This window comes from Trichosurus vulpecula, chromosome 1 (genome assembly GCF_011100635.1).
Source record: "Trichosurus vulpecula isolate mTriVul1 chromosome 1, mTriVul1.pri, whole genome shotgun sequence".
In the NCBI taxonomy this organism is placed as follows: domain Eukaryota; kingdom Metazoa; phylum Chordata; class Mammalia; order Diprotodontia; family Phalangeridae; genus Trichosurus; species Trichosurus vulpecula.
Window position 1 is genome coordinate 7,599,837 of NC_050573.1, and position 24,410 is coordinate 7,624,246.

Sequence of the window (24,410 nt, forward strand, 5' to 3'; positions counted from 1 at the left end):
ATGAAAGGAACAAGGAATGGGACCAGTTGATGCCATTGGATACTTCGTTGTTGTTCAGTCATATCTGACTCTCCGTGACCACATTGGGGGTTTTCTTGGCAGAGATGCTGGAGTGGTTTTGCCATTTCCTTCTCCAGCTCATTTGACAGATGAGGAAACTGAGGCAAACAGGGTGAAGTGACTTGCTCAAAGTCACACAGCTAGTAAGAGTCTGAGGCTGGATTTGAACTCAAGAAGATGAGTCTTCCAGGTCTGGTGCCGTATCCACAATGGCGCCACCTATTTGCCTCCAAGTTGAATACTATCTATCTCCAAAGAATAAAGTTACAGAAGGAAGATTTGGAAGTGACGGAGGAGCAAGAAGTGTGTCTATGCCTTCTAGCTAAGTATCTGGGAATATGAGAAGAGGAGCCACCCGTACTGGAGAGGATGATTAGATTCCTTCCTGAGAGATTAGGGTTTCCATGAGCACAAGAAGATGGAAAATTAATGAAATTAAGAGGTTTGTGCCTTCCCTTTTCCTCCAGTTTAGGGCAGCTAGGTGGCGCCATAGCGCACAGAGCACCTGGCCTGGAGGCAGGAAGATTCATCTTCTTGAGTTCAAATCTAGCCTCAGACACTAGTTATGTGACCCTGGCCAAGTCACTTCACCCTGTTTGCCTCAGTTTCCTCATCTGTCAAATGAGCTGGAGTAGGAAATGGCAAAACCACTCCAGCATCTCTGCCAAGAAAAATCCCAAGGGGGTCAAGAAGAGTCGTGCATGACTAAAAATAACTAAACAACAATTCCCTCCAGTGGATTGCACCATCTAAACTTTGTGATCCTATAGCAAGGAAGGACCAAACACAATGGAGCTTTTCCAGATGCTAACGGGGACCCCTCAAGAATCAAGGAACTCTTCTCCACTCTCCAGCTTCTCAGGGACAATAGAGTCTCCTTAAGAAAACAGGATAAGGACTTCAATGTGAAAATAAAGAAGAAAAAGTTCTGAAGAAGCAAACGGCACGAAAACGTCTCTCAGGCATTGGCATGTGGCAAAATGTCACTCAGAGGAGAAAGAGAAAACACATGGGAGGCTCTTCTCCAAGAGAAGGGGGCTAGACCCCCAAGGAAGACGCAGCTGCTTCTCCTCCAAGAGAGAAATGCTGAACTGGCTTCTTTGTCACAGGAGAGAGTTCAGTGTGAGTGGTATATCTGGAGATAACTGTAATACAAGAAACACAAGGGATCAAGAAAACTGTTTTTAAAAATAAGTTATGAGAAGGAAATTATATATATTATAGAATAGATACATAACGTGCACATTGTGTGTTAATATATTATATACATATACACATTGTATGTACATTATGCACTATATGTAATATATACATTATATTACTGTATCATACACATACATTATTTATACATTATACAGATAATATAAACATCACATATGATATATACATTCTATGTTAATATATATTATATATAATACACATCCTTATGTGGTACAGGCTCTAAGCTCACTCATCCAAGCTCCCATTCATCCTGGCAGGTTGGGTCTCCCAGGCAGGGCTGGCTATTTGTCTCCTCTTGTACTAGGGGTGAACCCTGAGGGCTTTGGGGTGTCTTTTCTAGTACCATAGCTCATGAGTCTCCATCAGTGACCTTTCCCTATTGATTCTCAGTTGAAAAATCAATATTTCCTGAAATGGTGTAGTAAGAAGGAGAAAATACACTCCACTCCCCAAAGAGTATGATGCACTCGCTCAAGAGTCCAAGTAAATGTGGGCTCGAAGTTAGGGAATATGTGGCAAAGGGAGTCATTCACAGCTCCTGGAACCCCTCTGGCTGAAGTCCTCAAGATGCTCCCCATAGGTACGATGGAGCCTTCTGCTGGGCTACTTGGTGACTGATGCTTCATGACCCCATTTGGGATTTTCTTGGCAAAGACACGGGAGTGGTTTGCCACTTCTTTCTCCAGCTCAATTTACAGATGAAGAAACTTAGGCATACAGGGTGAAGTGACTTGCCCAGGGTCCCACAGCTAGGAAGTGTCTGATTTTAACTCAGGAAGATGAGTCTTCCTGACTCCAGGTCTGGGGCTCTGTGCATATATTGGTAATTAAGGTGGGACCTTTTTACTGTTTTCTCTTTTGAAGCACTTAGGTAATGAAGTGACTTTGATGAGTCTGGTCCTTGTTTCTTTGATTAAATCAGGAGTCTTTGACTTTGTTTACCTCAAGGGAAAGCCTACTTTACACGGGTTTGAGTCACGCATTTGTGACACCAGAAGCTTTTAGGTCACTTGGGTTTGAGCTGTACGTTGATACGCCCTCTGATCCTAAACAGGGTATTTAAACTCAGAGGTCTTGCCTTTGGGGCTCACTTATGGAAAGAGTGTTGAGACTCTGGGTAGCCTTTGTAACTGCCCCTGGCTTCGCTAACCCAGACCCGTTGGTGCTTCTCTTTTTGGTAACTACGTATGTGATTTCTTGATCAGACAAAGCCTGTCTTTTGAATATTGTTATTTGATCTGTTGATACTTTCTGTTTGTAATTTTTATTTCTATTTCCTCTGAAGTTCAGGGGGCTGGCTTTTCCCCCTGAACTAAGTGAATGATATATGCATGTATGATTAAAGTAAGATTGTTAACCCCTTAAAGTTACTTTCCTTAGTAAAGCAAAGAGCTGTGCTGGCAGCTCTTGTTGCTGGTCTTGGTGGGTCCTACACCCCAGCAGCAGCCGCCAGCCACACTGTTGCTACAATGCGGAGGATGTCAGGGCTGGGAGGGGTCCTAGTGCATACAATGCACTAGGGCGCCCCCTAGTTGCCCCAGCTGGGCTCCCCATAGAGTCCTAAACATTGTCTTTCCTTAGCACCCAGGTTGTCCTCTGCTCCTCACAAAGACACTGTCTCCACTTACCGCTGTCCTGGGCACACAGCTAGGATGCTGATGAAAAGTCCAAATCCATGAGATCTTTTGAAGTTTGCAAGACTGTCCTTGGTTAAAGTGGAGATGGGGTGGGCAACAGGAAACAGGCTCCTCTTCCTGACTTGAAGCCATTCTCTCCCTGCAGCTTGGCTGGAGGACTTTCTCCTGACTCACGACCGAAATTCTGGAATCCAATCTGGTCTGTTCCTTTACGGGGATGACTCAGCCTCCTCAGCCAATCCCAATACACTCCTGGGTAGAATTGCCTCACTTCTTCCATGGTCTTCACTCCTTCTAAAATAACCAAGAACTTTTCTGCACCTGTTCAAATGCCTTTGATTGGCTGACTCAGTAGAGGTGTCTAGGTCTTGCCCACAGCTATGGTTCATGTCTCTCATTCAGTCGAAAGTCCAGACCCTCTGTGATTATCGAGGAAAGGGAAGACTCCTCTTACAGAGGAAGAAACTAGGAATGAGTGTTGTGAAGCACGAAGGAAAATATGGGGAACGATCAGTGGAAGGAGAAGGTGGAAATGGCACCCAGAGCATTAATTAAGCACTTAGTGTATGCCCACCACTGTGGTAAAAGCTAGGGATACAAATACAAAACAGACAACAGGCAGAGGAGAAGAGTAGCTGGGGCAGGGGGGGTCATTTGGTCCAGATGTGGCTCACTGGAGCCCAGTCAACACACCCCATTAAGGAGCAGTAGAACTCACTTGATGGAAGTTCATGGTTCATGACCTGGAGAGATCAAGGAAGGTCAATGGGGTCGGAGAGGAGGTAGCTGGAGAGTGTGGGATGGAACGAAGCCTGGCAGGAGCTCCCCTGAAAAAGCAGGGAGTGCAAGGGGCACCTGCATGTGGTGCAGTGAAGTCCAGGGCTTTCAGAGTCTGGTTCACAGCCTGGCCTTCACTCAACACTAGTCTATCTCTGGACTGGTTACAGTAAAGTGTTAGCAAACGGCTCAGACAGAGCTAATGTGGAGTGGGAGGACCCCAGACTCAGGGCTGGAGGACCTAGTCTGGAATCCCACGTTTGCTAGCTATGTGACTATGTTGGATATGTGCCCTTTCAGAGTCTCAGTTCGTTCATCTGTAAACGGAGATAATAATACCTATCACACCTACCTGACAATACCGTGAGAATCGGGTGAGGTGATGCTTAGGACTTTGCAAACTGAAAAGTACTATATACCTGGGAGAGTCTCCTCCTCTGGTAACCACCTCTGGTGCCAGGCTATTTGAGAGCCAGCATCTTTTATTCTGAGCCTGCTCTAAATTCCACTCCCTGACAGGCAGGATCAAAATACCAATACGGAAGAGGATGGTAATGACACTATAGACGTGTCTGATACCTCAAAAGGTAATGTGAACTGGTCTCCAGCCCAAAAAGCATTGCTGGAAGAGCTAAAGGAGGATTTTAAAAACCAAATTAGGGAGGTAAAAGAAAACATGGAAAAAATGGAAAAGTTCCTAAAGAATAAGATTGGCAAAATGGCTACGGAGATTCAGAATCTAGAGAGAGAAAATCACACCCTGAGAGACAAAATCAACCAATTGGAAAAGGAGACTCAAAAGCAAAATGAAAACACTAACTCATTAAAAATTAGAGTTGAGCAAGTGGAAGCTAATGAATCTATGAGGCACCAAGAAGTAGTAAAACAAAATGTAAAGAATGAAAAAATAGAAAATAATGTGAAATATCTGATTGGCAAAACAATTGACCTGGAAAATAGATCCAGGAGAGACAATTTAAGAGTTATTGGTCTACCGGAAATCCACGATGAAAAAAAGAGCCTTGACAGTATCTTCGAAGAAATTATCAAAGACGACTGCCCAGAGGTACTAGAACCAGAGGGCAAAATAGTCATTGAAAGAATTCCACGATCACCCCCTGAAAGAGATCCCAAACTGAAAACACCCAGAAATATCATAGCCAAATTTCAGAACTATAAACTCAAGGAGAAAATACTGCAAGCAGCCAAAAAGAAGCAATTCAAATATCATGGAACTACAGTCAGGATCACGCAGGATCTCTCAGCTTCCACATTAGAAGACAGGAGAAATTGGAATATGATATTCCGAAGGGCAAAGGAGCTGGGACTACAACCGAGGATCAACTACCCAGCAAAACTAAGCATAATTTTTCAGGCAAGGCGATGGACATTCAATGAAATAAATTCCACTCCCTGCTCCCCATCCCAGCCCTGACACCCCCTGCTCTGAGGCCCCTCCCAGCCCTGACACCCCCTGCTCTGAGGCCCCTCCCAGCCCTGACACCCCCTGCTCTGAGGCCCCTCCCAGCCCTGACACCCCCTGCTCTGAGGCCCCTCCCAGCCCTGACACCCCCTGCTCTGAGGCCCCTCCCAGCCCTGACACCCCCTGCTCTGAGGCCCCTCCCAGCCCTGACACCCCCTGCTCTGAGGCCCCTCCCAGCCCTGACACCCCTGCTCTGAGGCCCCTCCCAGCCCTGACACCCCCTGCTCTGAGGCCCCTCCCAGCCCTGACACCCCCTGCTCTGAGGCCCCTCCCAGCCCTGACACCCCCTGCTCTGAGGCCCCTCCCAGCCCTGACACCCCCTGCTCTGAGGCCCCTCCCAGCCCTGACACCCCCTGCTCTGAGGCCCCTCCCAGCCCTGACACCCCCTGCTCTGAGGCCCCTCCCAGCCCTGACACCCCCTGCTCTGGGGCCCCTCCCAGCCCTGACACCCCCTGCTCTGGGGCCCCTCCCAGCCCTGACACCCCCTGCTCTGGGGCCCCTCCCAGCCCTGACACCCCCTGTTCTGGGGCCCCTCCCAGCTCTGACAGTCTCTGTTGATCTCAGGTTGTTCCAACTCTGCCAGCCTACTAAAGGATGAGCTCTTTGGCTCCAGGGTCCTGGGTATCTCTGGTCACTTGCTGAGCTTTGAGCACTTCAGGGCCATTTCCCACAAGGCTCAGCCTATCTGTTCCTCTCCCTCTCCTTACAAGATAAGGAAGGAGACTAAACCTCTCCCTGGGTGGCAGAGTGAGTCAAACACTGGGCCTGGAGGAACCTCAGCCGCTCCCTGCGTGAGCCTAGACAAGTCGCTCGTCTTTAATAGTAAGAGCCTCCATTGACTTACATATAGCGCTTTATAATCGTTCTCATTGGTCCTCATTGATCATTCTGGGAGGGAGTTGGTGCTACTGCTGTCTGCATTTGATAGAGGAGGAATCTGGGGCAGAGAGAAGTTAACTGACTTGTGTAGTTGTCACCTGTTTGCCTCAGTTCCCCTGTCAAATGGGGATGTTTACAGCACTTATCTCCCAGGATTGTTGAGAAGGTGAAATGAGGTATTGGTAAAGGACCTGGCATATTTGTTGTTGCTCAGCTGTTTCTGAATTATGACTCTTCCTGACCCCATTCAGGGTTTTCTTGGCAGAGATACTGGAGCGGTTTGCTATTTCCTTCTCCTACTAGGCATATAGTAGGCACATAATAAATGCTGATTCCCTCCCTTGCCCTCAGAGGAGTCAACTACGGTTATTTCTAAGTCATTGTTGGGAAACTTTCAAAGACTGGAAAGGAGCAGGCTGGAGGACAAACACTTTCTTTTTGTCCCAAAAAGAGAAGTAAAAAAGTGGAAGCAAAGCAACTGCCTTCCACAAGTCCAGGAGCCTGACTGCACTCCCCAGGAAGTTCTAGGCAGGGGTGGAGAGCCTGTGGATTTGTTCTGTGAAGTTTAGATTCAGTCAAAGGGCCGCACTTGAGGACCTAGAGGGCCACGGGTGGCCTCGAGGCTGCAGGTTCTCCACCCCTGTATCTAGGGTGTATTATTACTGGGAGGGGAATGGTGATGTTCAAAGCCCAGACAAAGAATTCTCCTTTTAACAGAGTTGTGCCAGTCTGGCCTTCTTTCTTTTTTTTCATAGGATGACAAAATGGTGGATGAGGGAGGTGCCATACACACTTTCGTCCCCATTAGGAAGCAAGCCCCATAAGGGCAGGACTGGTTTTGTACTTCCGTACCCTTCGCACTTAATGCTGGTTGACTGATAAAGTTTCTTGTGCCAGTCTTGTGGGCAACGAGGTCAAAAACGGAAGGGGGAAAACCTCTGACCCTTGCAAACAACGCAGTAAAATTAAACACCACCTCAGCCAAGTCCAAACTTGTACACAGCGTTCCACATTGTCGTTTGTCCTTCATTCTCGAAGAGGACTGCGACATGACATAACATGCAAGTGAACTGATTTAGGCGAGGGAGGGCTGTGCAAAGTCACCAGCCTCCCTTTCACCTCTGGAGTCACCTGGGTCCAGTGGTGAATATGGATCAGGACAAACGGAGATGGCTCCCGATGCAATGAGAAGCCTTGACTTTTTAAAAAATTTTTAAAATTAAGTTTTAGTTTTGAATATTCACTTTTATAAGATTGAGTTTTAAATTTTCCCCTTCCCAAGACAGTGTGCAATCTGATATAGACTATACATGTATAATTATATGAAACATATTTTCCACATTAGTCATGTTGTGAAAGAATCAGAACAAAAGGGGAAAACCAAGAGAAAGAAAAATGAAAGAGAAACTCGTCTGCTTCGATCTGCATTCAGACTCCATCCTTCTTTCTCTGGACATGGACAGCATTTTCCATCATGAATCTTTTGGAGTTGTCTTAGATCCTTGCATTGCTGAGAAGAGCTAAGTCTATCAAAGTCAGTCATTGCACAATGTGGCTGTTCCTGTGTACAATGTATTCTTCATATTTGGCAGTAATATTCATGTACCACAAGTTGTTCACCCATCCCCCCCATTGATGGACAGCACTTAGTTATGTTGACTCGGTGACCCACTGTTCCTAGCCCCTTGTCGGAGGAGGCAACACTGTCTGCAGCTTTCTGTATTACCTACTCTGTCACACACACCTCCCACCTGTGACTATCTGAATCCTACCTGAAATCATCACGTACATGCTCCCTTGGGGAGGAATTGAGATGCAAGAGCCCAACTTATCAATTTGTCTTTATCTCCTCATGAAAGTTACCAATGGCTGATCTCCAGTCTGTCAGCATTCTCCTACCTTGACATACTTTATGATATTAAATTTTTATTTTATTATATAATGTAAAACTCCCTTTAATAATAAAACTTTCTTATATAAAACTCCCATTAATGCTCTTTGTTCTGGGCTTTGCCTCGTTCACCGGGGTGGAAGCCCCAATGAAGGATTTTCCTTTCAATAACATCTATCTTGTTTCCAGTTCCTTGCTACCTCAAGAGGAGCCGCAATCAGTTTGGGGTGGGGATGGAGGGGTTCTGACTCACTGACCTAGTATCCCCATGTTTTTAAGAGAAGTGAACTTAGTAACAGAAGTTTTCTCTAGCTCTAACACTGTGTGAGGGGGAAGGAGGGAGGGAAGGGTTCCTTTAGCCAAGAGGAAAAAGAGGTTGGACAGAACAGAATGGTAGGTTGGGTGATTAAAGCCCGGCCAATACTACCCTCTGCCCTGGAGACTTAGGGGTGGAAGGGGAGGTAATGGGCATGCCATTTCCAACTGGCTATCCCATATGTCTTACAAACTTCACGTGTTCAAAAAACTATTGTCTTTCCTCTAACCTCGTTTCTGGACCTTGCTGCGTTTTTGTTTGCTGAAGGTCGCTCAAACCTTCTAGAAACCAAGGCTGGAACTGGAGTCATCTTTGACTGTTCCCTTTCAGTCCTCATAACCAGTGAAGGGGGTAATCAAGCAAGGAGATTGTCCACCCAAGAGCCTCCTGGGAGGGTCATCCTTGGCCTCCCCTAGTTTTCTTCCACGGGTTCTGGCAGGGAAGAATCTCTTAACCTTGAATGGACAGAAGCTAAGGAGGGAAATGGGTTCTCTCAAGAGGTAATGAGTTCTCCTTTAGTTGGCATTTCCAAAAATGGAGAATGGGTGTGAGATGTTATCGGGGATGCCCAGATCTCTGAGACCCTGACGCTCACAACCCTGAGCAGGGTGAAAAGAGTTCTTTTATAGATGGGCAAACAAAAGCCTAGACAGGTTAAGTGAACGGGCCCCAAATTACATGGTCAGTGACTGGAGACTTGGCTCTGGATCTCAGCTCGGGCCCTTAAATGAGGGGATGTGCAAACCTCTGTTGGCTAGAAAACCAGGAACTACCATCAAGTCATTTCAGGTTGAGAGAACAGCCAAAGTGAGGGAGTCCCAGCCCGGCCCTGTAACCAGAATGGCCTTGGTTTTCTTTGAGTGACTCAATTTATCTCAGTGAGCTTTACTATGTGCTAAGCCCCAGGCCCAAACCCCATTAGGTGTTGATGTAATCCATGTGGATGTGAACATCCCAGGGTCCTAAGGGGAGGGGCCAACTCAAGAACCAGTCACCAGAGCCTGAACTCTGGTGATTCAGACGATGTTTGACGTCTGAAGCCCTATAAGAAGGGAAGGTAGAGTCATTTGTGTGGGGCTCTGGAGATGGTGTTGATGAGAAGACTCTAGGCAGCTGTAGCTAAGGAGCCCTCCAGCTTGTAAACCCGGATGCTGAAACTTTGCTGAACTCTGGTAACTAGGTGTTGGGATTGAATCAGACAAAGTCTGTTGATGTTTGTAATTTGTTTGCATTTTGTTTTGAAGTTCAGGGTGCTGGCTTTTTCCCCTGAACTAACTGAATGATATTGGAATTAAAAGTAAGCTTGTCAACCCCTTCACCTTGCTTCCCTTAATTAAGCAGATCGAAAGAACCTGTGCTGTTGGCAGCTTTCTGGGTGCTGGCTGTGGGTGGATCTTTTACCCCCACAGATTGTTGACACAGGCCCCAGGCCTCATTGCTGGTCAGGTGCCTTCCAGAGGTTCTCCCTCTGAATCTCATCTACTGTGGGGGGCTCACTAACATGCCTTTAATCCAGGGGCTCTTTAATGAGCTGCAAAACCTAGGCAAGTCACAAGCTCTGTGAGCCTACTGATCCTCTCCTTCCAAAGGGCTATTATGAAGATGGCACGGGATCCTGCACTTTGAAATGCTTTATAGAATGTCAGCTAATACCTCTCAGGGTAATTGGAGTGACGATGGATTTCCATTACTCACTCTCTTTCCCTGAAGAACTTCCTGTTAAATTTCTGTAAGGAAGACAATTATCTATCAATTACTGTTAGATTCAGTTTAAGACTGTCCCTTAGAGAGACCCTCAGGAAGGCACCTGAACAGGTCACCTCTACACCACTGGGGGGGGCAGGGCAGGTGCAGGGAGGATCATGCGATCATGGATTTAGAGCTGACCCTCCACTTCCTGGAGGTGTTCCTCATATGGAGTCCAAGAATCTGGGTTCCAAACCCACCTTGGCCACTCAGCCTAGTGTTGCTGACCTGGGTACTTCACCTTCTGAGGAGTTGGCCAGGTGGACTCTGAGGTCACTTTTAGTTAAGTACAGAGCGAGGATCCTAACACTTCACAATAGCCAGAATTGCCCCCTGCCCCCAATCTTCTCTTCTCCAGACTAGCTATCCTCAGGTCCTTCATCTTCATCCAAGTCTCATAGGGCATGATGGAGAGCCTTCATGTGCCTGGCTGCCTCCCCTTGACACTGTTCACCAAATGATCAGTTACCCAGTTACCTGTACCTAGATCAGACACCTTTGCTGTCCTTGGCTTCCATGAACACTGTCGACTCATACAGACTTTGGACTTGACTACTCTTTCCCAGGAGCAGTGGCTCCCCATAGCATCCTAACAGAGTGATTGGACCCAAGTGGACCCATTTATCCCTATCAAATTTCATTTTTACTAGAGTCGACCCAATATTACAGCCTGTCAATTCTCTTTTTTGGATCCAGTCAGTGACTCTCAAAGCCCTGGTAGAACAGATGTGGAAAATGTTTGTTGGCTTTCCAGGGGAAATGAGGAATTCAAAGGGGGTGGGGACAGGGATGGCCTTACTAAAGTGCTCCCCCCATCTTTCTACACACACACAGAGGACACTGGTGTTTGGGTAAGACAGGGCCACAATTTAATGATTTGATGTCAAAAGCAGTAAACACTCAATGAATCAGGTTGTTTGTTTTTTTTCCCAAAGGTACGTGTACAACACCCAAAGAGTCCACTGGAAATAGAAACCTTTGCTACTTACAATCGTTTATACAGATTAACCAGCTCACAAATGCCACAAGAGAATGTTCAGTTAAAACAATACAATGAATAATATACATTCAGATTCTTAATAAAAATCTCCCTTTTCCATGTTCTTTAAAACTTACCATCAATTAAGTCACTTATGCAGAGGTTAGGGGTACAATACTAAAAAGGCACCAACAAGACAAAGCAGGTACAAACGAAGCCGTTTTTTCTGGGACGTGTTCGGCGAGTGCCCTACACGGAACCAGCCCAAGGAAGGGGGGGACAGCACGCGCCGTGGCGGCCAAGCAGGCTTGGGAGGGCCACTCTTTCTCATGTGCTGTTCTGGGCTGGCCGGACGGCAGAAAAGACTGCTCGGCCGGACTCTCTCCTTGCCGCCATGTTGGCGGCACTGGTTTTCCAACACCGGCACAGCCGTTTAGAAGCCCAAGTGCATTGAAAAGTTATCAGCAGAAGGACTGCTCAATAGTTTTTTTTTTTTTAATGGCTGCATTTACAAAAATAGTTCCCACCAAGTGGGGATTACTCGGAAACATTGATTTACAAATATAAAAGTACTTCGCAAGGGCCCAGATCACGTGCGTTTGCAGAAGCAGGCATGGACACACTAGTACCATACTACAGACTACAAAAGTTACCAATTTCTTTAAAAATTATATCAACATAAGAAAAAGAGCTCCAACTTAATAGCTGCTCTGAAATGGTCTAAATGTGATGTGGAACAAATGGCGGGCAGTGTGGTTTTCATTAAGGATGGTCACTCAAAACTCATCTGGGTCTCGGTTTCATCTCCTAAAAAATGGATGAGCTGAATCAGGTGATCTCTAAGGCCCCTTCGGGCATTACAGACCTGTGATTCCAGATGCATGGGCTCAACTGCTAAAAGCCTCCTTGGGGAGCACCCCCCCCAAATCTCTCGGAGGTCTCAGAGCCCAAGCTCAAGCAGCTGGGTTGCGTCATTGCATATCTGGTGTCGCGGGATTTGAAAGCATTTCGAACAAGGCCATGGTTAACACATTTCTAATGGGGTTTCTGTTGGCATGCCCGATGCCCAGAGTGACTACAAACTAGAGGCCATCTTAGTTGGCTGCCCAGAGCACCAGATTAGTGATACACCAAGGCTGTGGTTTGGAGGAGGATCTGAAGACCAAACTTTTAATACAGAGACAAAGGAGGCAGCATGGTCCAGAGGAAAGGGTACTGAATTTGGAGGCGGAAAACCTGGGTTGAAACCCAGACCCTATTCATTACATGTGTGACCTTGGACAAGTCATTTGAACTCTGTAGGCCTCATTTATTCAGCTGTAAAAAAAAAGGGGGGGGGGTTGGCCTAAATCTTCCAGTTCTAAATCTATGTTCCTAGATAAAATTCATTTGAAAAGCACAGAGGAGTAGGGGAAACGAAGCCATGCACACTCCTTAAGAAATTAAAAGTGAGGAACCAAAAGCATCAGTTCCAGGTCTACACCTTATTCCAGACTGACTCTAGAAACTCCTGGGAGAAGAACAAGCGTGGAGGTGAAAAACAAATGAAAAGCCCAGTGTCTGCGACCCCAAAGGCCCAGCTCAGCTTTGTCCAGAGCTGAGGATCCTCCAGTTGGGCTGGATGAGGCCTGACCGCTTACGGCTGCCCTTGCTGAGGGGCTGGGGATCAGAGTCTCCCACCCAAGGAGAACAGTTCTTGGTCACCATTTTTTTTCCTACTAAATCTCTAATGCTAGCAGAGAAACTGAGGAAAACCGAGGCCGGGCTCTCCCCACACGCTGGAGGGCGAGAGATGTCTGAGCAAAGCTTTGTACAAATGACCACCCACGGCAGGCGAGCACGCTGCCCAGGGATGCCGGCCGAGCCTGACTGCCCATCCGAACACACTAGCCCAGAGAAAAGCCAAACTAAATCTTAACGTTAGTGTGAAGATACCAGACTTCAATTTATTTCCATGAGTTACAAGTGCATTTCTGTTCATGTTAGCAGGCAGTCTTTGACAGAATCCATTCTCCATCGCTGCCCAAATCAAACCAGGAAGAGGAGAGCAGGGGGAACAAGAAGCTAAAAACAGAATTCTTTCTCCGAAGGTACTTGTTGGAAAACAACTCAGAGGTAACGAGAGATTTTTTGTCTCCATTGATAGGCATGGGGCGCTTAAGACAGTCGTCTGTGCACAGAAAGCAGTGACAGTCATGCGAGGGCACGATCATTATCTGGAACAAGGCAGGTTTCTCACCACGGAGAGGAGAGCAGCGGAGGGAAGAAAGAGGAGGTCCGGCACTGGGTGGGACACCTGGGAGATTCCGCGGCATATGACCTCGGGACGAAGTTTGAGGCCATCACCGAGGAAGAAGGACTCTGGCTGGGATTTGCCCAGGCATGGCTGGAGGGTGGGTTGGGGGGACCAAGCCGGTGAGGCAGACATGCTACAGGAGTAGGAAGATCACCACTTCCTCCCTATGCTCCTACCCCGGAATCAGACCCTCTACCTCCCGCACACTCAGCAGGCATGCTCACATCGAGCTCCCTCTCTCAAATGTCCACACTCAATCAACTCTCCAGCTGTGATCCCAGCACATCTCTCACCAGATAGTGAGTCAGTTGCCCAGGGGGTGGGGGTGAGATGGGGTGAGGGTGGGTTCTTTTTGCATACATTTTGTAAACACTCACTACTGCATATAACATGAGCTTTGGAAGGGCCCCAAGAAATGGGACAGGGAGCCACCGGACACCAGCACAAACGCTGTGGGGTGGCCAGCTCTGGCCTCTGGAACAAAATCCTAACTTCCTAGGAGCTGGACAAAGAGCATATACCCTTTAAGAAATCAGCCCCCCCATCCATGCTGGGTCTAGTAAAATGGTGGCCAAGGGCATCCCTGGATGAAGGTGAAAGACACACTTGCTAGGTCTGCTGACTTCTAATTAAAATTGATTTCAATGATTTCCTGCTTGGGGTAAACAGTTATGGTTCAAGGTTGAAGTGCAAACAAGGGGGTGTCACTGACGTAAAGTGCCCTAAACAGTCCTAATCTAGCTCTCCCTCCAACACAACAGGATAAAACAAGATGCCAGTGACTGAAGCCAAGTCAGGGAAATGGAATCTACCATGTCAACTCGGGGGTTCCCGGGGAAGTTGTCTAGCATTGGTTCAGGAGTGGAAGGAACCGCTGCATCTCTCAAACCGGAAAGCGAGCAGGAGACTAAACAAATGGTGAGCAGTCAGTGTCCTCGGACAAGTCACCAATGGGGAACACACACGGGAGTGTCGATCACAATTCTTCAGGCTGAAAGAATTCATCAAAAGCAGAGAAGCCACAACTACCAGAAGCCGCCCCTCGGAACGGCTCCGAGGAGTTAAAAGTGGAGAAGCCAAGACAGGCCAGAGGGACACGACCAAGGACCGAGAAGTGGGAGAGGAATGTCCCTGCAGGGCATGTCAGGGTCCCCTATGGAAAAAAGAGAGTGGTGTGTTATTGGAGGAGAGCCAGCTGAGGTCCCCAGCCCCTCAGAGCGCTCTGCCCTGGATGGGGCTGCCTCCTCTCTGGCTGCATCTGAGATGTGGTTTCAAGAGCACTGCATAAGCGAGCTCTGACATCCGCAGCCCTCGCTGCTCAGCAAAGTGGGGACGGCATCAGTGTGGGTGCCCTCCCCATGGCTGCCTCTCTCAAACCCTCCCTCCAGGCATTCGTGGGCAGGCAGGATGACGACAGCCTGTTGGCCAACCTTCTGGGGAGCAGAACCCCTCAACATGGGCTTGTGCTTGGCCAAGAGAAACCCAGTCTCCCAGTGACATTGCACCTTAGGCCTTTTTGGCTTTTAAGAAGCTGCCAGGCTCTTGGGGGAGAAGTAACTAGAGAAGCAATCAAGCATTTATTAAGCACCCACTATGTGTTGGCATTGAGCTAAGTGCTTTGCAAATAACTCATTTGATTGTTACAAGAATCCTGCCAGGGAGGAGCTACGGTGCCCCATTTTATAGTTGAAGAAATTGAGGCAGACAGAAGTTAGGTGGCTTGCCCGAGCGTGGAGGTGACTCCAGGGCTCTGTCCACCTCAATGCCTCGAATCCTGGGTCACTGCCAGATGACGGTGATCGCAGCAAGGATAAACTGTACCCACACAACAGAGAAACGACCATTTTAATAAACTGAGAACTTGTCAAGCTGCAGACGGCTTCCCCTGGCAGTGTGTGCAGACCCTGGGCAGCCACTGCAGCCCCTCTGAAAACAGGGATCATGACCTCTTCATGCCCCTGGAGGGTCAAACTGATCACTCAGCGAACTCCCGAGTCAGGGAGCTGGGTCAAGGGTCAGGTGACGGCTGCTGGTGGATGGTGGGGAAGGCCGGGCCCCTCCACTCAGTGGGTGCTGCTGTCCTACATCCCTCCCCTTGGAAAAGCCCCTGGACCTGGGAGGGGCAAAGGATGTGTGCTGGGGGAGCAGCAATGGCTTGAGGACCAAAGTCAGGAGGGAGGGGTCAGGGCCTGGTGAGCAGCAGCAGGCTGTAACCAGAATGGCCTTTGTTTTCTTTGAGTGCCTCAGTTTATCTCATTGAGCCTTGCTTCACTTTTCCCTGGTGCCTGCTGCTTCTCTTCTGGGGCAGGAAGCCCAGAGAACCATGCCTAGGAGCAGAGAACTTCCTGTGTGACGATTCATGGGGCTGGCTGAGGGGAGGTGTTGACTCCAGAGCCACACCCTATTGGGTGTTAACCTAGTCTATGTGGACATGAACCTCCCAGGGTCCTGGGGGAGGGGCCAACTCAAGAACCAATCGGCTCTGGTCATTCAGGCAGCGCTTAATGATGTCAAAAACTCTAAGAGGGGAGAAGACAGCTTGAAGATCTCTTTTTTGGTTGGAGCAGTGGTGAGCGTGACTCTGGGCCAGCCCTTGCTCCGGGCTGAACCTAGATGTTGGTAACTATGAATTGTATTGGGTCTGTCTGTTGATATTTGTAATTTGTTTGTATTAGTTTCTGAAGTTCAGGGTGCTGGCTTTTTCCCCTGAAGTAAGTGAATGAATCTGTATTTGGTCTGTCTGTTGATGCTTGTAATTTGTTTGTATTTTGTTCTGAAGTTCAAGGTGCTGGATTTTTCCCCTGAACTAAATGAATGTTGTCTGTAGGCTCCCCTGAACTAACTGAATGCTGGATTAAAGTAAGCTGGTCAACCCCTTCACCGTGCTTTCCTTGGTTAAGCAGATAAAAAGAACCTGTGCTTTCCCTGCGTGCCGGCAGCCTCCTGGGTGCTGGCTGTGGGTGGATCTTACGCCCCCACAGAAGCTGCTAGCCGGATTGTTAAAACACAGGCTCAGCAAGGACGGCCTACCAAGGGAGGCCTATGGGACCTTGGGAACCAGGAATAAAAACGATGACGATGGCTCCAAGTCTCCCCAAGTCATCTGCCTATGTCCTCTCATGGGATCCTACAGACTATTATGATTGTTCCCATTTTAAAGATGAAGAAACTGAGGCTTGAGATTGCATGACCTGCTAAGCTCCTAGTCACTGGGGCGAGGAGTGGGGGCCAGATCAGATGTCCTCCCAGGTCCTTCACAGCTCCCAGCTCCCATCACCTGGCCCTTCTGACCTCCCGGGCCTCATCACCACCCTTGGCAGCTGCTCATTATCTGATGCTTTAATTAATGGCCACTCAACCCTCAATTCTTACATTGAAGCAGGGCCCGCCCTCCAAGGCCTGGAAGAAAATGCCAAGGTCAGAAACTAAATTTTCTCTCTACATGGGATAACGGATGGTTGGGCAGGGGTTCATGTGGGCACACTGTATGGAGGAAACTGATACCTTCCCCTTCCCCACCCTCTACAATGTAGTGTTATGATTGTGCACGTGGGCCAAAGCACAGTTCAGAAAAGGGGCCCCTAGGCTTCACCAGACTGGCTGCCTCCAGGTCCAGGACACACATAAACATTCTAAGAACTTCTGCTGTGGACAGCACAGTGTGGTGGAAAGTCTACCATGGACCCAGGAAAACAAGTTCAAACTGCGCCACCCCCCCCCACCTCCCCCCCCCCCCCCCCCCCCCCCCCGATCATTACTAGTTGGGTAATACTGGGCAAGCTGCCTGAACGCTGTCCCAAAGGCTCCTCATCGCTACAGTGGAGTAACGCTTGCCCTACTTTCTCACCTCACAGGAAGGGATCGTTTTTGGCCTTTCTCTGGATCTCTAGTGCTCAGCAGTAAGCACACAGTAGGTGCTTAACAAATGCTTGTTGATTTAATTTGCAACCCTCTGTTTCTACTCTGCAGAAGTGATCTCATCTGGCTCAAAATAAGGGTTGGCTTAACATTTTCCTCACTGTTCTCTGAGAGGGTGATGACAATGGAGGCTTTTAAAATTGTCTTCGGGATGTCACCAGGGCTAACCCCATTTAAAAGCCTCTGGAAATGGGTGATAAAACATCTGCCATTACTGTAATTACTGAAGAGTAAGGCCAGACTCTTAGGGCACTAAAGAACCCTCCATCCCAAATTCCTGCCCATGGGACAGGCGATGACTAATGAAAGAAACAGAATCTGACTGACTTCTTGGAGCTTTCCTCATTTTTCATTTCTTTTGTTCTGCCCTGGGAAAAGAGTTTTCTAGATGATAACCTATTTGATTCTGTCTGGGATAACATGACTACTACCAGCATCGAGAATCTTCACTTGGGTCCTAGAGAGCTCTTCATATGAGCAACTCCTACCTGGGGCTCAAAGGAGGAAAGTGACTGCCGAGGGCCATACATTCAACTGGACGCCACCTTGGGTGCCTCTTCTCCACCCCCAACCAGCTGCTAGATCCTGTCCTCCTCCCTCCCAAGCCTCAAACACACTCGGTTTCTCACTGCCTCTTCCCTGGCCCACGCTAAGAGGCTCCCTGTGGCTGCCCCGGGCTTCTGGTTTCTCGACTCTCCAGTGCATCCTTCACACAGCTGCAAAGAGAACCTTCCGAGCCCAGATAGGACCGTGTCACTCCTGGGATCAAAGTTTTTCAGTGGCTTTCTCTGGTGGCCTCTGGCCACCCAGACTGGCCCTGGAGGACCTCTGCTCCAGGATATCTTTCCAGCCTTGGCCCATCCTCCCCCTTCCCATGTACCCTAAGGGGATGTGTCCTCTTCATGCAGTAGCCCAACCTGTGCTTTCTCATCTCTACCTTTCAGAATCCTTCCCTTCAAAATAGCTTCAGAAAGATCTAGATAATCTAATGGACAACAGGTCCACAAGGGGTAATTCATGGGAAGATTTTGGGGAGATGGAGAGGAAAGGGACAGTGGACCAAACCACAGAATGTCAATCACATCTTCCCTATCAAAGACAGGCCTCTGAGGTGCCCAGTACATGGGGCTGACTCAAGGTGGCAACTGTCACATATCAGGCAAGAGTGCCCACACCGAGCTCTGCTGTCTCTGACCTTCTAAAGTCTATTACACCATCAGAAATGTTCTCTTCCATTGCCCAAAAGGGCCCTGTGGTGCTCTACCCACTGAGCCATCCAGCTGTCCATCATGGTTCTTCAGCTTGGGCCCACCAGTCACTAGAGGAAATGGTGGTCTCAGTGACCCGCAAAGGATCGGCGTTTCTGGCTACAGAAATCCACCAAGAGTCCACAAAGGCCTGGTGAGACTTAATTTAACCAATGCCTCAGCTTCCTCCCCTGGAAATTGGGGGCTACAATCCCTGTCTTCCTGACCCCATTGGGCTATTGTAAGGGACATGCTTTAAAAAACAGAGGGCCACGGAAGGGTACACTATTCTCCTTCCCTAGAAAAGGAAGCATTCCCCAACAAGGCTCTCTAGGCCCTTGGGGCCCCGATTTCCTGGAGACAGTGGAAGCAAAATTACCTGTAAAAGTTTAAGATCGGTATCCGGGTTGGAATCTCGCAGTCTCTTCAAAAATCAGTTCTTTCAGCTTCTCCTTAGGGAGGTCATCCAGTTCCATGTCAAACTTGAATGGGGCTTCGGCTACAGGCTTGAAAAAGACATGAAACCTTGAGTGAGCTGGGAAGCACTGCTAAGTCCCAGAAGCTTCACCTCCCTTCTGAGGGAATGAACAGGTCCCAAAGGGGTGGGTACAACAGAAATCACAGCTACAGTGGCACCGGTCTAGGCCATGGCCAGAAAATGGCCTAAACCTAGCCTGGTGCTGCCCCAGCAATGGGCCACCCAAGAGGAGTCACCCATGAAGCAGCCCAGTGTTACCAGGCACATCTGATCTGCCTCAATTCCCTTCATTTCACCAAATACTGACTGAATGCCTAAGATAAACAAGGCAATGAAAGACTTCCTTTGGCCGTCTGACCAAGCTCCATAAATAGCTCTCCCTGCTGCTCAAGCCAAGATCCCTCCCCAGTGACCCAGCTCTCTCCTGGCCTCCAGACCTCCACCTTTGGCTCTGCAGGAAGCAGGGAAATCTCTGCTCCCACCATCTGGCACGGAAGACATGTCGCCCCAAGGTGGAACCAACTTTCAATGTGTTTTCCCACAGAAACCCTGTTATAAAATGATGGTTCAGGTCACCAGTACTATAATTAAGAAGCATTATAGGTTACACTGGCATTTACAGCTGCTCTGAGATCCAACCACCATTTAAACCATTGTTTTCTTTGGGGAAATGTGTTTCCAGCTCCAAGTGACTGCCTCGGAGACTCTGGCACCTGTCCCCCTTCTAAGCCAGGCACATGCTCGTGGGCATCAGTGCACAGTGTTAGAGGTCTGACTCTGTCACCTGAAGGAGCCACAGTAAGTTCCCCTCCTGAGACGTGAGTCTGGAAGGGCCCCCAGCCTCAGCTCAGACAGCAGACGTTTAGGTAGCGCTCAGGGGTTTGTTAAGTGCCTTACAAATGCCACAGCCACCCAGGAGGCAGCCACCACAGCTATTATTATCACCTGTCACAGATGAACCCAGAAGACACAGTGTTAGAACTGGAAGGCATGCAGTGCAGCACAACAGGAATCCATGAATGCAGAGTCAGAGGGGCTAGCTGGAAAACTGCCTCTGCCACCTCCAATGTGCATGACCTCGGGCAGGTGACAACCCCCACCCCGCCTCAGGAGACAGGTCAGGACAGAAATGATAACCCTCATTTTAGAGATGGTGAAACGGGTAGAACAGGATTATGTGACTTCTCAAGAGTTAACAAAAACTGCCAGTGAGGAGGCTGCTGTAAACATCAGCTGTGAAGAACCAAGGATGGGGAGCCACTAGGGTAAAAGAGAAGACACCCCTTGGGTGGAACTTTGGACTCTGAGACCAAACTGGGGGTGGGGGGTGGCTTCATGCCCCAGAAACAGCAGCGTTCTCTTGGAGCTTCTCTTTGGTGGAAGTGACACAGGTTGACCAAACCATCTGAGAGAGAGCTGAGGGGACTTAGCATTCGGAGCTGATGGACCGCAGGAATTGGTCATTTTTGTCCTCGTATCCTCAGTGCTCAGCCCAGTCTGGGCGCATAGTAGGAACTTAACAAATACACTTGCTGAACGTCAGAAGTGACCATGTGTGTGTTTAGAGTCAAGATGGCCAGAGAGCTGGTCCCTTCCCATATTTGGTTTTCAAGGCATTCATGCTCTACGCCCAATTTTCAGGGGCTTTGGCTGAGAAGGAAATCATGGCACAACCCTGCCCCCAACTCTCCATGCTAGATGAATACACAAGCAGGGACCCGGTGAGTGGTCTTGACTTGGCCAAGAATACAACATGGCTAGACGGTAGTCAAGAACTTTAAAAGCAATGCTCTGTTACAGAGCTTTATAAATCTCAAAGTGCTACATGAATGAGTCATTTCTCAAAAACACACTTTACTGGCCTCTCTCAACATTGGTCCCCACTCCTCAGTGCTAAGTGCCCCCAGCAAACACGGTCCTTCTCAGTGCAGCCTCACTGCGTCCATGCGCAATAGGAGGGAAGATGGCGGCTGGGATGAGCCATTCTCATGCGGGGGTGTGGGTGACTCTTCAGGAATCTCCCTCATATCAGCACCTTCTTACCTCATCACTTGGGTCATAATACTGCTCCAGGTAGGGATGGGCCAGGGCCTGCTCCACCTCGATCCTCTTGTGAGGGTTAAATGTCAACATCTTATCCAACAAATCCAGAGCTAGAATGAGAACCAAGTTTATTTGAAAAAAAAAAAAAATGCGATGTGACAGGAACGACCTGCCGTGGGCTCGTCCTTCTCTAAAACAGCTCAACAAAGACATCCTGGGCTGTGGCTGCCCCTGCCCCTGCTGGCTTGGGGCTAGGCTCCAGCTCAGAATACTGGGGCATCTGATCTGTCTGCTCCACATCCTCAGGCACGGGTCAAGGTGACGAATCCAGAGCCCAGAGGCCCTGAGCCGGTCTGTCACCTCTCTAAGGCACAGGCCTAACCGTGTCACTCCTCTCCTTGACGTTAACTCATAAAAACACCATCATCCCCTGGCCATGTCATCCCCCTTCCAACACTGCCTGGCCTTCTCCATGGGAAAGGCACAGGCGCCCCCCGGGCAAGGCCTACAATTCCCTCCTTCCTCACCTTTGCCTCATCTTCTTCAAAACTCAGATTCCCATTCCTGGAAGTCTGTATGCCAGCATGGGCTGACTTACACTGCAAAGTTATCACCCCCATCCTTCCTCTGAGCTGCTGGACATCAAGTTCCCATTCTTTCCCCGCCAGTGACCACTTCCTCCTTTTTACTGAGACAGCTAGAGAGCACTTGGCACTTCCCGACTGAAGCCTGGGCAAACTGGAGACGCAGAAATGGAATTCTGCTTCAGGGCACTGCTACAATGAGGGCGGCAGGCAAATCTGAACCTGGACGTGTCCATGTCCATTTTCACTAGTGAATCACACAGGTGGCATATCTCAATTACAAAGATGTACGCCAATTTCATAAGTAATATATGATGCAGATGTGAAGTTGTGTATCCAAAAAAATCACCTCTCTGAATCAGACCAAGATAGCTAGAACTACCCCAGTGCATCATCAGTCTGACGAAAGACCTGAGCAAACAGGCTGGACAAGACAGATGGGCTAAGGGTGGGCTCCCTGACCAAGGACAGCAAATATTCCTGCATCCAGGCCCCAAAACTGAGAAAGAAGGGCAGCTTTGTCACAACAGGCAGCACAGAAGCCAGAGCTGACACTCACCCGAGAGGAATAGCTGGCTCTCTATGCATCACTCCCACCCAACCCCCACAAGAGCCAAAGAAGTAATCTAATCAATCAAGTGGGTACAAATGCCTCTCTGAACAAGTTCAACATCTAATGTTTTCAGATCTCTAGGACAGACATGGTGACAGAATTCACAGCCTGAAAGTTCTCTGGCCAGCCAAAGGGTGGGACTGCAGGAGGAGCGCATACCTTTGGGGTCAGCGTTGGGGAAGAGTCGATTCCATGGCACCTTGTTTTTGTGAGGAAGAGAGAGCAAGTAGTTCCTGGCTTTTAAGTTTATTATGCAATTCAAGTCTTCTTGTGATGGGGATCCAAGAATGCCTATCAAAACAAAGGATTTGGATTTTAAAATACAGAACCATCTTAGAAATGTCAGAGAAAGGTAAAGGGATTGGCCCATGCCACCATCAATCTCCTGATTTACAGATGGGGAAACTGAGACCCAGAAAGAACAAGAGCCCATCACAAAGCTAGCTGGTAAGAGAGCTACAGCTTGAACCCAGAACTCTCCACCACCACCCCCCTTTCCACATGGTAAAGCTTGTCAAGTTATGTCAAGCAAGGAAAGTCTCCCAGTGAAGCCTTGTCTGTCACCACACACAGCACATGTGTGGATCCACAGGTGCACCATCAATGAAATGGCCCCTGCGGCCTTTCCCATGGAACAATGTCTCCCCACCCCACCCCACTCCTTTCTTGCATGGAGAGTTTGAAAGCTCCCAACAACATGGGAAAATGAAAAACAACAACAATTTGTGTCTAGACTATAAAATCAGCTGCCTGAATTAAGAAGAAAACATGCTACAGAGACAAAGCTTTGGAAATGGAGGAGGCTGAGCCCCAGCTGCGAATCTTACCAAGAATGTGGTTCAGCTGATCAAGGTAATGTTTCCCAGGGAAAATGGGTCTGTTGGAGAGCATCTCCGCCAGGATACAGCCCACAGACCAGATGTCAATGGACTTGGTGTAACCCTAGAGGAAAAGAGGAGAGAACAGGGCAGTAGTTAGCCAAACGGCAGTCACAACCAGCATCCTCCACAGCACAGGCGACTGTCTCTGAGGAAAGTGTAGCATTGCCTCCAGTTGTTCACCTGACTCTGAGAAGAGTCTCAAGCCTTCAATGGACAGGCCCAAGGGCTCCATGGCCCCAGGAAAGTGAAGAAGCCCTGCTCCAGAGCATGGCCAATTACCCAGCACAGGCCTTACTTGCTGTGGCTCTGGTGGGGGAGGAGGCACCAATGCCAGGGACTTGCCTCTAGACAGAAAGTGCCAGCCAAGGAGCTAAGAACTTGGCAGACCAAGCTAGAACTTGGGCCTGGTCTCCTGCTCATGAGCCTCCACCACAGCAGTCGACTCCAGACGACCTGAGAGTTTGTCTTCCTTAGGCCACCCAACCAGAGGCACCAACGGCCACAAACACATCTTATGGGCCCAAAGAAGCTTCCACTGTGGGGAGTGACATCTAACAGAGGTCAGCTAGGGAGGGATGGAGGTCCAAGTGTTTGAGGAGGGAGAGACTATTTTTTGCTTGCATCAGAGAAGGCATCACAGAAGAGGCAGCACAGGAACAAAGCTCTGAAGAGGAGGACTCAGAAAGCCAGAGCCCAGTCGAGGACAACTTCTGGGCAGGTCCTTGGAGGATGGAGGCTCAAGGTCAGTTTGGAAAGGAGCTGGGTGGCAGTCCTGCACAGCGGCCAAGCAGAGGGCACACAAAGCGTAACGTGAAATCCAGCTGGAAATGGGCAGAGGGGTGAGGGCCCTCGACATCATGCAAAGGAACTTGCATTTGACTGTGTGGGTAGAGCACTGGAGACGAGGAAAACAGTGCCATGTGAGCAGATCCCAGGCCAGAGAGGGACCCTCACCCTGGCTGGTCTGTAGCCCCTGTAATGAAGCCAGTTAATCCTCGGCCCACTGGAGGGTTTTCCACATAACACACAATTTCAAATATATATAAATATAAACACACACACACACACACACACACACACACACACACAAAGCTTTTGCACACACAAAATAAATGCAGTTGGGAAAAGGAGAAGCCGTAAACTGGTGGGAAATCTTCACATTTGATGTCTCTGATAAAGGTTTACTGTTCAAGATACATAGAGAATTGACACAAATGTGTAAGAATGACACTAATTGGTAAAAGTGGTCAATGGTAATGAACAGAGTTTTCAAAAGAAACATTAACTACTGATCAACCATATCAGAGAGTTCTCTAAATCATTAATAAGAGAAATGTAAATTAAACCAATTTAAGGTTCTA

The 24,410-nt window shown here is 48.6% G+C and overlaps 1 protein-coding gene across 1 annotated transcript in view; it reads right to left on the reverse strand.

Annotated features, from left to right (window-relative positions):
• Window positions 1-10,856: 10,856 nt before the first annotated feature.
• Window positions 10,857-24,410, reverse strand: part of MAPK1 (mitogen-activated protein kinase 1) — a 79,798-nt gene continuing 66,244 nt past the window's right edge. The window contains exons 5-9 of the mRNA XM_036755964.1: window positions 22,996-23,110; window positions 22,328-22,459; window positions 20,972-21,081; window positions 18,830-18,956; window positions 10,857-14,438 (exon numbers count right to left, since the gene is read on the reverse strand). Coding sequence (XP_036611859.1) covers window positions 18,840-18,956; window positions 20,972-21,081; window positions 22,328-22,459; window positions 22,996-23,110 — 474 coding nt within the window. The 3' untranslated portion in view covers window positions 10,857-14,438; window positions 18,830-18,839. The remainder of the gene's footprint in view (window positions 14,439-18,829; window positions 18,957-20,971; window positions 21,082-22,327; window positions 22,460-22,995; window positions 23,111-24,410) is intronic.